The sequence below is a fragment of the Sturnira hondurensis genome, unplaced genomic scaffold (genome assembly GCF_014824575.4).
Source record: "Sturnira hondurensis isolate 20B ecotype Veracruz unplaced genomic scaffold, ASM1482457v3 Scaffold0014615, whole genome shotgun sequence".
NCBI lineage: Eukaryota > Metazoa > Chordata > Mammalia > Chiroptera > Phyllostomidae > Sturnira > Sturnira hondurensis.
In genome coordinates this window covers 304,687-321,212 of record NW_028087246.1, presented here as the reverse complement: position 1 = coordinate 321,212, position 16,526 = coordinate 304,687, and the positions used below count along the sequence as shown (strand labels likewise).

Below are 16,526 nucleotides of genomic sequence, written 5' to 3'. Positions count from 1 at the left end.
ACCAATTGGTAAAATTCTAATTTTGCTAAGACTTTTAAAAATTTTTTACATTTTAATTTTGTTCGCAAAAAAATGAATTTGATGTTTAATTAATTTTCATTGTTGGACGTATGAGATTTAGGCTGATCAGTCATCTGAGAAAAATCAGAAGAATTTTTTAATGCTTTCTTTAAAAGCTTGAAAAATAGAAAAGAACATTCAAAACCATCGGAAAGAAATCACCAAAAGGAGCCAAAGGGATCCCATCAGAACTAAAAGGTCAACATTTTAGTTGGAAAAAATTGCATTTCATGTGGCGGAGGGTTTTTTGGCCTATACCAGGTTGTGTTTCATTATGGATTTAACAGTTTCAAAACTCTCCAGTCAGTTTCTCTGGTGCCATATCCAGCTGAGTTTAGTAAATATGCAAAAAAGAAGAATCTATCATCAGTAATCAAATTGACCTTTTTTCAAAATTTACCATCAGTAAATTTAACGAATAATTTCTTTGACAAATCCAGCACTTATCAAACTGGCCCGTCAGGTTTAATTTCAATAAACTGGCCTCCCACTAATCCAGTTTTGGCCCACTGGGCCTCGAATCATCACTTACGAATTCCCACGGAGAGGTGTTTTCCTGTTGGATGATGCTGTTGTAGTTTGTTTATCACCAGGGAAACATACGCATGCACGACACTGTCTTTGTAACTAACAGTTTCACGACGACTGGCAACAAGCCTTGGTCTCTGCCCCAGTGGAGATCGGGTTCACTGCGTCCTTGTCCAGGAGCAAATGTACTTTTCAGTCTCTCCACTAAGCTGCTCCGGCACATGCACGAGTTCCTTCCCCAACACCTCACGGCTCCCTGGGCTGCCCCGGGGTCCCAGTCCCCTCACCTCGCAGGGCGGCAGCTTCCCCCGTGCGCGTGCCCTCTGGCGCTCTGGGATCGTGCAGGAAGCCGCCTTTGGCTTCTAGCTGTTCCATGTCTTTATTTAGAGAGCAGTTAGAATTAGAGATGCCATGATGTGTGTGTGTGTGTGTCCGTCCCCCCCCCCCGCCCCACATACTTGCTTGTCTTCAGCTTCATAGAAAAAGTGATAGCAGACTTAGAGGCTTGCATAACTGAGAGGTGGAGTTTTAGAAAATCTTAGGAACAAAATTATGTTTTCCACCCCCTCCCCCCACCCACTGCTGCTGGGGCTGTTCCATGAAGCGAACTATAAACTTGTTCTCAAGGTGCTTTGGTTGGAACTGCTCTTCCGTTTACTGAAGTCACTCACTCATTCATTCATTCATTCATTCACTCGTCAAGGCTGTTTGGAAGGCATCTCCTGATCTCGGTGCTGGGTGCCGGGTGCCAGCAATGACCGTGACACAAAAGGTTCCCGCCCTTTAGACCTTGTGGGAGCTGATGTCTTAGTGAGGGGCGCGCGTGTAGTCTAAGTCTGTCAACAAAATAATTTTAGTAAGCATCATGACAGAGTAAATCAGGAGAAGGTGGTGGCCAGGCACTGAGTGGGGGGCGGTACCAGTGTCCTGTGGGAGGTCAGGGAGCGAGAGCTCCCTGAGGCAGTGACAGAGCTGGCCGTCTGGTGATTGGCAGAGGGATGTCAGGTGCAAGGGTCCTGAGGTGGGGATGCGGCAGCCCTGCAAGGAGCAGGAGGAAGGGCCGAGTGGCTGGAGCGTAAGGAGACAAGGAAGGGGTTCAGAGCAGAGGCTGGGGAGAGGCAGGCGTAGGGCAGCCAGATTCAGCCAGTAAGACCCAGATGCCCAGCTCAGTTTGGATTGCAGATAAGCCACAAATGCTCTGTTAGTAGAAGTGCATACCCCGCCGTGTTGGGAGACACTTATGGAGGTAGACTATCTGTCGTTTGTCCGTGATTCGCGTCTGACTGGACATCCTGTGTTTCACCAGCCACCACTTGCAGAGCCATGCATGTCCACCGCACAGGGCCCTGCGGAGGTTTTAGAGGACTGGGGTGTGATCGGGTTGGGGCTGTGGCACGTGGGCCCAGGAGGCAGACCCAAGGCGGGAGACCAGAGCGCGGCAGTGGCTGTGATTGCAACGTGGCAGTGGCCCACGAGAAGGGAGCCGCAGAGGCGGGCACCTCTGTCTGCCTTGCTTCCCGGGGTGGGGACAGTGTGTGCACATAGGAGTGGCTGGTGGACATTAGTGAAGTGACCTGAGGGCTGGGGGCTGTGTGGGCGCCGAGAGCTAGTGTGACCTGGGGGATGCGAGGACAGTAGAGTGGCCCGGCTGGATGTGGCATGAGGAGCAGACACCCAAGGTGACCCCTAGATTTTTGGCGTGAGCAGCTGAAGGGACGGTGATACCGGCCACTGAAGAGTGAAAGTCAGGTGCAGGGGTTGTGATGGGGGATCTTTCTCTGGGCTGCTGTTGGCTCAGGGTGCAGTCAACGCCGCCAGCTGGGCCATCCGCCCAGGATTCATGCTAGAAGTCAAAGCCCATGAGACCTCAAGGCTGGGGATACTCTGAGACTCAGCAGCACCCAGCTGGGAGCATCTGGGCTGGTTGTTTAGAGGTGCAGGAGGAAGAGCTGGAACCAGAGTCTGAGGGTGACACCGAAGGGGCCCAGGTTCGCCCACTCATACCACTTGGCACAGCACCGTTGCCCTGACTGGGACGGTGGCAGGGAGCTGAGGCCGGAGCCACAGGGTGAGAGCCTCCACCGCAGAAGGACATCGGGGGGGTCCGGTCCTGTGTTGGAAATGGAGACCTTCAGCAGCTCAAGGAAGATGTGTGACCCCAAGTGAGGTTATCCAGAACCAGGCAGGGCCGTGCCAGAGAGAAAAGAGAAATAAAGAGAATAAAGTCACCAGCATCTGAACAGACTTGGAAACCCCTGGAACGGAGAACGGAGGACAGTGGGATTCTAAAACAAGACGGCACAGTGTGGAGGTGGGGAGGGAGGGCAGGGTAAAAGGTCTTAGCAAACAGACAGGCCCCATACAGAAATGCTTCCCCGTTACTGTAACTGCTTCATTGGAGGCCGTAAACATAAAGCCGCAATTTTCTAATCAAATTTGAAAATCAAATCACAGAACAGAGCTGAATGTCAAGGGAGCGTGCTCAGAAAGTGCTCTGAGGTGGGGGCTGGGGGCCTGAGGAAGCATAGAGGATGCACGGGAGAAATCGGCAGCAGCCTCGCAAAGAGGGAGTGGAGCCCAGGCCGCACACACAAGGCCCCAGGGCCGAATCGGCCCCCACCCTGTCCTGTCCGGCCCAGCACCTTGTTTCTACCTGGCGGCAGTGCCAAGTTCCTTGCCCCAAGTTAAGGCGTAGTTACATTTATGCAACCCTAACATTACATCCGGCCCTTGAAAGGAAACCACAAGGCTGATGTGGCCCCAGGTGAAAATGAACTTGACACTCTGGCATAGAGGTTCCACTTATTGCGGGCAGGATGGGCTCTGAAAGAAGCAGGAAAATATGATGCGTAGTTGACGACTACATGTATAAGAGGAAAAAATGGCCACTCTTCTAAAGGAGCTAAATCCAGGATTTGAAAAACGTCCCCAAGATGCGATTAACAGAAGAACCAATAGCAATGCCTAAACCTCTTCTTATCGTGTCTCTCAACCCCAAGGGAAGAGGAATGCACAGAGCGAATGCCTAGGAACAGCACCGTTACTTTAAAAAATGGCAATATTTGGTATTGTCGCCACTTTCAGACGAAGCAATACAAATTCTGACGCAGTGTCTCCAAGGAGGAGACATCTGGCCAGGCCAACCTCGGACGTCATTCGAGGGCCCAGGGAGCCTCTGCAAATGTAAAAAAATAAGTTGTGAAAATGTGTGAGTCACATGCCTCTGCTTCAGAAAGGACCCAAGAATTTTTTCCTCCAAAACTGTCTGGGAGCTGGTGATCCTAAAAATAAGAACCCAGCTGCTCAGTGGAGCAGCTGGATGCGGACACACACAGAGTGGAAGGTCCGCTCCCTGCCCCCAGAGCACCAGGAGGTGGAACCGGGAAGAAATCGCAGCACTGGCCACAGCCGTTAGGTACTTTTATATCGTCTCCTAAATTACGGCCGAAATTAAAGAGGAAACTGACACGATGATGGCCTACCTGGGGCAGGTGTGGGGGCGCAGAGAACGGCAGGTCCGCAAGCACCCCTCTGAAACATCTTTTAAAGGGAGAAACCAAAGTAACATGAGCAAATAATTGCTCACCAGTCAATCCTGGTGATAACTTGTTGACTAAGGGAAGCCAAAAATTACCCAAGAAAGGATGAAAAATGGAACAATAAAAAATTACAAATCATTTTATAATGAAATCCAGCCCACCTATGACAACAAATAACAGAATGGGGAAAAATAGACAAACCCTAGGTTAAATACAAAGAAAAGCAATTATTAAGAATTTGTGTCAATGTATAAAAGTACTAACAAAATTCCCCACAGAAAACTGACAAAGAAGGTGAAGCATTTGCACAAAGAGAAATACAGTTGCAACCAACCATGTAAAAAAAAATAATGACATTAGGAATGAAAGATATGCAAATCAACTCATCAGTATTGAAATGCAGTGTTGAGGGAGGCAGGAAGGAACACAATGGAAGGAACTCAGAGGGCACCTCCGGGCTGGGACAGTGCTGATGGCCCGGCCTTGGAACGCCCCTCAGGGGCTTGGCAGTACGGCCCGAGCTGTAAGCTCTGGTTGTCCTTAGCTGTGGCTGAAAATGAGGAAGCAGAAGCCGCATGAACCGAGCTCTGCAGGGCAGCCTTTATCGATGATCCCCAAGATGTCAACCCATTGGAACACCTTCACTCCATAGATTCTCCAACGAGAGTGTTAACTGTGGAAGAATGCTAACCGTTTTCGGTGAAGTAAGTGAAAAGCGGAGCTCAAAACAGCCCCCCACTCCTAAAACTGAGAAAGCCACTGAACAAGACGAGAAGGGGTGGAGACCCCACAAAGCCCTGGTACTGGTGCTGTTGGTGGGTCAGACCCAGGGAAACCTCTCCGGGCCCAGGCCCACCTGAGTGCGGAGGAGGGGACTGGAACCTGGAAGCACAGACCTCGGGCGCCGGAAGCCCCTGGGGCAGGCATTTAAAATGCAGATTCCAGCTGAACCCGGTGGGGGCTCATACATTTGCATTTTTAACAGTGGGGGTGGGGGGCGGTCCTGGTTTATCCACAGTGCATGTTGGAAGCATGGATTACTGAGGTCTTTCAAAGTAGCTCTGTGATTCTAGACCCAAGTCTTTTACAGGCCGTGGGGGAGGAAACAGGTAAATCAGCTCTCAGCGGGCGATTCCTGTGTGGTCCAGGGTGCGGGAAGGAGTGGGCTCTCGGGGAGGGCAGGCCTGGGTCTTTGCGGGGGCTGGTTCTTCTGGGAAGGACTCTTGCCTTCGCCAGATGTGGCTGCAGATGAAGCCAGGGATGCCTCAGCTGGCTCCTCACTAACCCTCGACCTTCCCCTTGTCCCCCGTGCCCAGAGAAGTCATCCGGACCCTCCCCTCCCTGGAGTCTCTGCAGAGGTTGTTTGACCAGCAGCTCTCCCCGGGCCTCCGTCCGCGGCCTCAGGTAAAGGGTCGGTGGTTGGAAGGATGAGTTTGGTGAACTGGGGGTGGGGATGGGGCTTGGAGGTAGCCAGTGTCCTGAGTGATCGGAAGGGAGCCCCACCTCGCCCTGGTTTTGCTGGACCGTGAGAGTATGCTTTAGGGTGAGGGGTGAGAGCCACAGGACTCTGCCCACGCCACCCCGCCTGCCCCCGTAAAGCATTTCCCACGGCCTGAGTTCAATTTCAGAAGATTGCAAATGCTGCGTCCATCAGCAAAACTACTATTAGTGCTGACTAAGGTGGCGAGGCAGGGCCTCTCCCTCCATTTCTCTTCAGAAACTGAAAGAAACACACACACACACACACACACACACACACACACACACACACACACGGTGCCTAAGACCTCGCTCCTGCCTCTGTCCCAGGAAGACCAAGGTGTAGGTGTATCTCCCCTTCCCGTCACGGACACCTGCTCACACCCAGAGGGGGCCAAGGCCAAGTTCTCCACTGAGTGAAGATCTGTGTAACAAGGTATCATCAGCAGAATTTAAAACAAGGAAAGAAATATCTCAGGAAGTACTTGCAGCCAAGATAAGGGACAAAGGGTTAACACGTTTTCTAAAAAGTCTACAAATAAACAACTCAGTAAAAAAAAAACAATTTGTAAAATGGGGAACGGCTATAAAGAAGACTGTTTTACTGAAGAACTGGGTATGGCCAACATTGTCCCCAGGAAGAGATGCTTAACCTCACCTCATTAGTAACCAGAAAATGGCCTTCAAAACAAGGAGCTACCTTCTTGCACATCAGACAGACAGTCAAGAAGCTGGGGGTGGGGTGGGGCTGAGCAGGGGCTCCCGAGGGCTCGCTTCCTTGCTGGAGTGGAAATGGGTTTTCTGAAAAGCGATTTGACCATTTGCATTATCAGGGAGAGGGGATAAGTCACCCCCTTCTACCCTTTAGTTTGTACGGCTGGACTAAATATTAAAATAATAAAATCGGAACAAGATTAGATGAACAGGAGGAAAGCCAGTTTAATGGGTGCACACGGGAAAATCAGTGTGATTGATGCTCCGATGGGAAAATGAGGCGCACAGAAGTGACTGTGCCCAGCACCTCTGTGTATGTTGTAGAGGAACACGCTGGGGAGAGACAGGACACAGAGAGTCGCTGCTCGCTGAAAGGGCCCTGAGCAGGGCTTGGGCTCAGCGCTAAGTCAGCAACGGGGCTGAGATGGGTCAGGTAGGTTTCTCCCTGCGGTCCCTTCAGACTTGAGAGAAGGCTGTGTCTCAGCCCTCCGGGGCCGGGGGGGCGGGGGGCGTCCGGCACTGGGAGAGTTCTGTCCTGCTCTTTGGGGCACAGAGGAAAGTTGGGGCTTCTCCTGCTCCTGTGTCCTCCTGGGCCACTGCGGTTGGAGACAATCATCAGGACATTGTGTGATATCGTGACCTGGCCGCCCTGGGCCTTGACAGCATGAAAATATTCAATGCACACTTCCTCCAAGCAAGCAGTCTTAGGGACAAAGAGGTGTTGACAAAGCTCTTTAGTGTGGCCTTGTCTCTAAAAGCAAAAACACTGGAAACCACACGAAGGTAGAGACTGGTTGAACTGCTGCAGAATTCGCTATGGTGGGTGCACCGATGTGGGAAGGTCTCCAACGCATACCGTCGGGTAAAAAGAAAAAAAGCAAATGACAGCACAGTATATAGAGTGTGACGGGAAATTGTGCCAGAAGGATTTATACCCCAAGGGCAGCTCTGGTTGCCATGGCGGTGGTAGGGGGTGGGGCATGAAACTGGGGAGAAGGGTCCCGGCCGAGGGGGACTTTGGGTTTGATTACATTGTTTGAGTTTTTTAGTGACAAATTATATGTGTTGTGGTCTACTTGTACAACTTAAAAATTCACCAGAAAAGAAGAAGATAGTTTTGCTTTCCTCCAGGTGAATGATGGATAGATTTATAGGACAGTCAGAACAAATCTAGACAAAATAGGGGCGGTGGGGGGATAAAATTTGCAGTTTGACTAGACGACCACACACCTAGACCTTTGAAGTTGTTTGTTTAGATGGGGGAAAAGCTCTGGGGAGGCGAGCTGGCGGTGGTCACTCTGCGCGGTCTGGTCCGCTGAGGCCAAAGTTTGTAATTGGTGGCCGGGCAAAGCAGCAAGAAAGGGTTTTCGCTCCTACCCACCTGTGAGACCCTGACTCAGAAAACTCTTCAGAAGTTCACACCTGGAGGAGGGAGTTCAAGGCTCCCCCAGGTAGAGAATTCTAGCCCCAGACCGGAAACGTTTGGTCCAGTCTTGGACTCGCCTGCAGCGCTCCTCGGTTTTCTCTTCTGCAAAATGGGGACAATCATGTCCGACACTGCAGGTTCCTCTAAGCAGGAAGTGACATTGCGTGTGTGAGCCACCTGGCTGGACTAGACTCTTACCAACCTTCGACCCCTGCCCAGAGGTGGGCAGGACAAGAAGGGGACCCCCTGGATCCCTGCGTCTGTCCTGTGTGAGGAGGGAGAGTCGTTAATAACCTTGGGGCCCATATCCTCTGAAAAGTCAACTTCAAAGTGAAGTGAAATACCTCTCCAGCATGTGTAAACCCACAGACCCAGGCACGCGCTTCTTCCAGGCTAAGCCGGGAACTGTGGCCTCTGCCCCCAGGCTGCTTGGTTGTTAACACAACCTGGCCTCTTCCCACTAGACACCATTAGCATGTTCCAGCTGTGACAGCCCCCAACACCAATGGGCTTGTCAAGTGTCCCCTGAAGGGCAAAATCACCACCAGCTGAGAAGCACTGGGCCACATTTGCATTCAGATCTGGGGTCGGGTGGGGTGGGGTCCCCTAGTTCTGACCTTGGATGAGTTGACTCGCCGCTTTGACTCCACCTCCTGTCTGCAGAACAAGGGTTACTAGGATCAACTCAAGTGTGGATGAGATGAGCGGATATGCTCAAGCTACGTTTGCCGGAGTGTGAGAGTCCATCCAGTCCCCAGGTGTGCTCTGCCGAGTCGGAGGCAGACATGCAGATGGGTCCCAGCGTTGTTCTCGTGCCTTCTGTTCCAAGTACTCACCCTGGTTTCTCAGCAACTCCATTCACACTGTGTTAAGTTTTTGCCAAACCTGCTCCAAAAGAGATTCAGCAAAGGGGTTGCGGGGAGTGGAGACACCGGCCTAAAACTGCCAGGCGACTGTCCCAGGTAGCAAGCAGGTAATTCTGAGTGTCCACGAGGGAGGATGAGGGGGTTGAAATTTGTTACCTTTTCAGTCCTTTAGGGGAAAAATAACCTTAAAACAAGGAGACCCTGAGCTGTCCCATCTGCTGACCAGCTTTTCCGTTCTACCCCTGCCACGGTCTCAGTTCCCTCTGCAAGGCTTTCCCCTGGTTGTCATGACCATAGACAGCAGCTTTAAAAAGCAAAGTAGTCAGAGAAAGTGCTGATGGAGTGCTGATGCCGGTGACAGTTGTGGGGTGGGGGTTGATGGCCGGTGGCTGACGGAGGTGACAGTGGTTGTGCTGGGCAGGGCCGTGGTGACAGTGTTGCTGTTGGTGGTGACAGGGGTGGCTGGGTAGAGAACAGGTCCAAAGCAAGCGCAGCCTGGCTGACTTGACAAACGAGGAGGAGGGGATGGGATAAAGGGACAACATCACTTGGTTAGAGATGAGGTAACACCTCGTTCCGTTCGGTTGGTATTCGGGTTAATTATACATCTGTCTGCTTTTCTCATCCTGCCTCTGGAGGACGAGGGTGGTATCTTATTAACTCTATACCTCCAGCACCTGGCAGTGTGCTTGGCACAGAATAGATGCTTTATAAATATTCATTCTGGGCATAAACTCGAGAGATGGTGGACATGGTGCCGGGCCAACAGGATTCAAGACCTGCCCCACCATTCGCTAGCTGCATGGCTTCCAGCACGTAACTTCGGCTCTCTGGGCCTCGGTGTGCATCGAACAACCTCACCAAGCGTCTTCGCCGGCTGGGGGACCGTTCCCAGCACCCAGGCTGCAGCACTGGGCAGAGTGCTTTGTCCCAGCTCTCACAGAGCTTGCATTCCAGCAGGGGGAACGCACAGGGAAAAAATCAGGGCCCGTGGGGAGCGATAGGCAGCAAAGCAGGCCCATGTGAGAGCGATGCCCTGGTGGCCACTCGGGCATGCTCAGGAAGACCTCTTCGTGGATCTGAGACCTGATGACAAGGGGTGGCCTTCCTGGGTGAAATCCATGTCTCTGGGGATTCCTCAGAAAGGACAGATAGCTCAAGGCCATGGGCAGATAGATGAGAAGTGAGGCTGAGTGGCTGGGGCGGAGCGTTTGCTCCTGGGGTCGTAAGGGGCCAGTACCAATGGGGTTTGGACGAGCTTCTCCAGCCAGCGGTGGGAAGTGACTGGTTTAGAGTGTCGGACAGTGGGCGCTCTACACTGGGGCTGCAGCAGCAGCGATGCTGTGGGTGTGGGGGGAGGAGGAAGGTAATAATCAAGTCCAGTCCGATAGTTTTGTTTAAGCAAATGAGTGGGTGAGTTGCCAAGCTCTTGGGGGAGAAGCAGATTTAGAGGGAAGAAAAAAATGACTTGGTTTTCAGCCATGACACATTGGCAAAGGACACTAGTGACAGAACCTCTGGGTTATTGGGGGGATGAGGTGCGATGAAGTGTAGAAAGCGCTCGGGGTCATCGCTCTCAGTGGCTGTCACACAGTGATTGTGCCCTGATTGGCTCGTTTCCTCATCTCCCAGGTGCCTGGTGAGGCCAGTCCGATCAACATGGTGACCAAGCTCAGCCAACTGACAAGTCTGCTGTCCTCGATAGAAGATAAGGTACCTGGGGCTCCTGCAGAGTCTCTTGGCTTCCCTTCGGTCTCCTCTTGGCTCAGAGAGTGCCCAGGCACACAGACTCTGCGCCCTTTGGCTCTGTCCCCAAGGAGGCTGCCCCCTTCGCCTCCCAACATCGGGCGTGTGTATGTGTGCCCGCAGGTCAAAGCCATGCTGCATGAGGGCCCCGAGACTCCCAACCGGCGGTCAGTCATCCCTCCAGTCACCTTTGAGGTAAGTGGCTGCGCCCTTGCGCTTCGCAGCTAGAGGCTGGGGAACGTTCTGGTCCCTGCAGAAGGAGAGCTTTTGGCCCACCTGTACTACAAGGTCAGGGAGCCCAGTGACTGAAAATGGCGGTCAGTGGGACCACCTGTGAGGATGTTTAGACATTGGAATGGGTGTCCAGGTGGGCGTGTGAGCCCTGCCTCACGGGGAGGTTCCCCAGGAAAGGGCTTCTCGGTCCAAGATGACTTAAATGTTGTTCATCTCAGGGTGGGGAGAGTGGTGAGTGACACCCAATGGGGCCCCCAAACTGTCTGCATGGTGCCTGGCGGGGGGTAGGTAAAAATGTACATGGCATGATTTCCCCAGGAGTGACCGAGGTAGAATCCCCAGGCTCTGGTCCAGAAGTTTGCTTTCCTTGTTTGTCCCCACAGATTCCAGTGCATCTATCTCAGCCCCGGGGCCCACATTCAGAAACAGGATGAAATGTCCCCCATGTCCCCCTCCCAGAAAGCCCTTCCTAGCCCTGATGATAATTCTGTATTAGCATAAACTTCTACCTTCCGAGCATGGCAATGGTCTTTTTCCTAATTAGTATCTGTCAATATTCCATCATTGGTTGGAACAAGGCTCAGGAGCTTAAGTCTATTGCCAAAGCGCTCTCTGGAAGTAGATGGCATCAGATTAATGGGCGTTGTCCAACGAGGCAGTGAATGAACGGCTTTCCAGCGGTTCACCTGTTTCCTGTAGCAAACCTGCGGGCAGAGCAGCTCACGTGCGCCCGACGGCCTTGCTGGGCTCAGCCCCACATGTTAGCAGTTGTCAGGAGCTTCCCAGGGGAACCTGGGTGTGTGGCCCTGAGCGAGCAGGGCTTGCAGGTAGAAGCCAGATGGCCGCCCAGGGGACACAGAGGCTGGACTGGCCGAAGGAGGGAGGGGCTCACGGGTTGGCATCATGGTGAAAGCCTGGCCAGAGAAGAGATGACCAACATCTTCCCCTCTTCCTCCTCCTCCTCACAGGTGAAGTCAGAGTCTCTGGGGATTCCTCAGAAACTGCAGCTCAAAGTCGACGTTGAATCTGGGAAACTGATCATTAAGAAGTCCAAGGACGGCTCTGAGGACAAGTTCTACAGCCACAAGAAAAGTAAGGCCCTCGAGCCCGTCACACTCCCATTCTGCTAGTGCCCTCACTGATGGCCACTCGGCAGCAGGCCCACGCTCCCCTGCGCCGGGACACCCAGCGCCCCCACCCTGCCCACAGGAAACCCCGCCCGGCTCCAGGTCCACCTCTCACGCCCCTTCCTCCCCGAGGCCTTCCCTATCCATTCCGCCTCCTTCCTCGGAGCCCAGGAGATGTGGCGATTCTGTGACGCACTCCTCTCAGCTGGGGCTGGGCTGACGCCTGCGGTCCCCTCCTAGCACCTGGTGCAGGGCCTTGCACGTGTAAGGGCTGCGACCAGAATCAGGTAGCATCTTCAGTGTAGCAGCGACTGAGAGGCAGTCCCAGGGGCGTGGGCTCTGGAGCCAGACTGTAGATTCACAGCCCAGCTCTGCCTCTCAGCGGCTGTGTGACCGTGGACACCCGAACAGCCCTGGGCCTCGGTGTCCTTATCTGTAAAAGGGGGTGATGAGGATGAAGTGAATAATCTGCGTGTAAGGCTTCTTAGGAAAGAGCCGGGCCTGGCAGAGCCACTCACAACACCTGAGGCTTTGCATCATCGAGTGAAGTCATGAGTGAATCAGGAATATTCACACACCACATGCTTGGGGGCAAGTCACTGTGGGCATGGTGGGGGACGAGGGCACAAGGGGCTCTGGTGCCGATTTGGGCTCTGCCACCGGGCTGGCTGTATCACAGCCTAGTCACTCAAGCTGTCTCTGGGCCTCTGTTTTCTCACCTGTGAAATGGGAGTAGTGATGATGATAATAACAGATTCTGTAATAGGCTTGCCCTGACCCAGTATCCAGGCGGGGGCCAGGGGAGGGGCTCTGCCCACATGGGCCTGCCCATCCTGCAACCTCCTGTTGCTGAGTCCCACCTGGGAGCGACACCAAGGCCCAAGGGGTGCCCTCTGGGCAGCGGGGGATGGGAGTGAGAGGACGAGTTCTGTGCAGGAGGTGGGATGCAGCAAGGAGAAGGGTGCAGATAGCACAGAGCGGGCTTTGAGTCCCAGCTCAGTCACTTGTGACCTTGGTCTAGTGGCCTCTCTCTGCTCCTCAGTTTACTCTTCTGTCAGATGGGTATACAGCATCCTGCAGGGCTGCCACGAGTCTCAAGTATCAAAGTGCATAATGCCTGGGATCTAGTAGGTGCTCAATAAAACTGGCTGCTGCCACCACCACCATAATTGTCGTAATTATCCTTCCAAGTCTAAGGCAGCTGTGAGGAAGGCAGAATCGGGCAGCGAGGATGGATCAGGAATAAAGTCCCTAGACGCTGGAGCATGACAGGCTGTCATATTCATGCAGAGCTGAAGTCCCAGTGGTGGGCAGGGGTGCTCTGTCCACAGCCAAGTTAGGCAGGAGAGATGGGCGACTCACTGAGAGCCTGAGCTGGAGAGGACTGTGTTGAAAGCCGTGAGCCTAGAGTCGCACTTTTCCTCTTCATCTGTGACAAAGAGAGAATTACAGCTGAAAGGGGGCGGGGTTCCAGCTTTGACAAGAGGAAACAGAAACCTAAGATGAGTGAAGAGATTATCAAAGAATGCCTGGTTGCTCTAAAAAAACTTGAGGTTTCTGGGCTGAAAGAAATACCTCCCAGGATTCTGAGAAACACTGTGAGCTCTTGCCAGCTTAATTCAATGGACATTTTCTTCCCTGAACATCTTGCATGGGCCAGCTCTGGGATGTAGACCTCCCTCAAAGAATTAGCAATTTAGAGAGAGACGCTGGCCTGCAAGCCTTCGTTAGCATGTGAGTCAGAGGCAAGGTCAGCCCTGGGGGAGGACCAATGAACTCTGCTGTGGGTGGTGCAAAGAGGCTTCCTACCACAGAGATGGCTCTGTCCGGGGCTTTAAAGAATGGATAGGAGTTCACCAAGCCTGAGGCAGGGGAAGGCACTTGGATGGAGACAGTGGCATGTTCAAGGAATAGAGCAGACTGTTAGGGAGATTGCATGCTGATTGTTGTGGCCGGAAAGAGAGGAGCAGTGGGGCACTGGGTCCCGGATGTGGGCAGGGCTATGAATGCCCAAGTCAGGGTCGGAGCTGTTGTCCTGTAGCTGGAGAGCACTGGTGTGGTTAGCACCAGAAGGGTGAATATACACCTTCGTGGGATTGCGGACAGTGGGCAAGCTGCTATCGGGCCAGGGACGAGTGAAAGAGCCCAGCTGGAAACGAGGGGCCCTGAGGAATCCCAGCTCCAGTCTCCAGTGGACAATTACACTGCAGGCTTCTGAGCCCTTAAAGGAGAAGCGTGAGTGCCTAGTGCCTGCCAGCCCAGACTCCCAGGGGAATGCACCTGCCTGGCTCCTGGCCTCCCTCTGGGCTGGTGGGGCCCGGCTCATCTCTGTCGCAGCACCCGTCACATCAGAACACAATTCCCTGTTCACAAGTTCCCTCGCCCAAAGTGGGCAGGGTCTTCCTTTGACGCAGGCCCGCTCCAGCACAGGACCTGGTACTTGGCAGGTGCGTACTCGGGGTTGCCAGGAGACTGAGATCCCTGCAATAGTTATGCTCAGGTGTCCCCTCCCCCCTCCATGAATGTAGGTTCCACAGAGGCCAGGAAGTGGGTCTTTTTCTCACTGCTAAATCCCCAGAGTGTGCATCAGTGTCAGGCACAGAGTAGGGCATCAATAGATATGTACTGACTGAATGAACGAGGGAACGAATGGGTTTTGGACCAGTGCAGTAACACAGTCCGTGTGGCTGCATGTTTCCGGGGCTTCTGTAACTGATGTCAGGAGGCACTGTACTTCAGGGTGAGGGCTCCGGCTGAACCGGGTCCACGCCCTTACTTTAGGGCTCGATAGGGGTGTGGCCTGGAGAAAGTTACTTAACTACTCACAGCCGCCTCTGTGTTCCCGCAAAAGAGGGATCCCTATAGGCTCTGGTGGGGCCAGTGGGACTGAGCCAGTCCTGGCCCGGGGTCCGTGTCCAGGCGTGGTGCCCGTGTGGAGAGCTGCCCTCTAGGAGCAACTCTTTGGCGGCAGTGGCTGGAGTGTCCTTGCCCAATTCCAGTCACTGCGTCCACGGCAGCTCTGGCACCGAGTCAGCTGGGCATAGGAGAAGCCAGTGCCCGCAGGAAGAAGTCCTAATGTGTTCACTCACTGAGCAGCCGCTATGTGCCAGGCCCTGGGAGGATGGGCGTGAACAAGCCAGGGAGGGCGCGTTGAAGTCTAGGAGAAAAGACATACACAACGTGCACATCAGGACAGGGTAAATTCCAGGCTGGGATTTCAGTGGGATGATGTGACAGTGATGGAGGAGGACGCCTGAGCTGACAGCCCTGAGTGTGCAGGAGATGCTGGCCGTGGGGGAACCTGGGAAAGGGGCCCAGAGACAGAGGCTCCAGGGCGGGAGTACATTAGCCCTGGGAGAGGCGCCTGGAGCCGGGGTGACTCTTGAGATCAGGTGCCAGTCTCGGGGGCTGAGTCCCCGTGAGGAGGTGTCAGGCAGGGGAGTGACAGGTTCCCGCTGTAAAATGAACTGCAGCTGCTGTGCTGGGAGACTGATTCGGAGGCCGTGACGGCAGCCAGGTGAGAGGTGGTGGTGACTGGAGACAGACAGGGCAGGAGTGTCTGAGAGGTAGACTGCTCATACCTGCTGATGAGTGACAGGAAGAGGACCGTGGGAGGGAGGGACCCAAAGACTTTCTACCCTTTAACTAGGTGTGCAGACAGGAGGGCCACTGCCTGGCCCTGCTCGAGCGTTAATCCTGATTGAGCAAGAGGTCACACCCCGGGTTAGCCACACAGCTCTGCAAGCGGATGGCAAGGGAAGCCAGACATTCAGAAGGAAGGAGATACAGAGTAACACTAGCAGATTTAGAAGGCGTCTGGGCATCCCGGCTGGCACACGGAGCACACAGGACACACCTGGTGTCCCTTGGGCGAAACTTCAAACCACAATGGCCTCTGAACGCACGTACTGTCGTCCACTCCCTTCCTAAAGGCAGCACTCACAAAGTCGAAGACAACAAGAGCAAATGATGGTGACAACGTTCTGAACACTGAAAAACAGGCGGATTGTGATAACCAATTTGCCGGAACCAAAAAATGTTAAATTTTAAGCAAGTAGTAGGAAAAACTGAGACACCTGAGTCACACCGCAGAACCCACGAAGGGCATGGGAATCGATAGCATCAGCAGCCCCAAGGAGTGAGTCTGAGCTTGGGGTTATAAACAGCAGAAATTGGAGGGAAATCTGTTTAAAAAGAGTCAGACTCACCAAGTCCCCCCACTCCTCCCAGGCAGAAGGCAGGATGTCTGTCCTCAGCAGATTGTAAAGGGCTGGGGGACACCGGCCACGGTGAGGGCAGAGGAAGCTGCTGTGAACACACTACTGTCCACTCTCTGAAGGCTGAGACCCATCCCCGGCCAACCCAGGGTGCTGTTAGTGAGGCCCACGCCCTGCAGGCAGGAAGTGGGAAGTGTCTTGGAGCATGTGACCAGCACACAAAAATCTAACGACGCTTCCACAGTGAGGTTTCCCATGAGTCAGCCCATGAGCACCCAGTGCAGAAGCCCTGCTCAGCAGCCCCCTCTATCGCTTGGAACACTGACAGCCAGGGTCCCCCGGCACTGGCAGGGAGACGGGGGATTCAGGCCAAAAGAAACAGAAGACAAAGGAAACAAATTATGAAAGTTAAAGGAAATTGGACTATGAAACAAGAAGAGTGCTATTTTGAAAGGAAAATTCAGAGAAGAAACTAGGAAGGGAGGGAGGAATCAAAAGATTATGGCAGATATTTAAAAAAAATAAAAACTGCCCTGGCTAGTGTGGCTGAGTGGATTGAGCACCGAACTGTGAACCAAAGGGTCACCCAT

General features: G+C 53.4%; 1 protein-coding gene across 2 annotated transcripts in view; it reads left to right on the top strand.

Annotated features, from left to right (window-relative positions):
- INPP5D (inositol polyphosphate-5-phosphatase D) overlaps positions 1-16,526 on the top strand; it is a 106,014-nt gene that overhangs the window by 53,708 nt on the left and 35,780 nt on the right. For both annotated transcript variants that reach the window (XM_037063490.1, XM_037063492.1), the window contains exons 6-9: positions 5,444-5,531; positions 10,245-10,325; positions 10,482-10,553; positions 11,561-11,684. In XM_037063490.1, the coding sequence (XP_036919385.1) occupies positions 5,444-5,531; positions 10,245-10,325; positions 10,482-10,553; positions 11,561-11,684 (365 nt within the window). The remainder of the gene's footprint in view (positions 1-5,443; positions 5,532-10,244; positions 10,326-10,481; positions 10,554-11,560; positions 11,685-16,526) is intronic.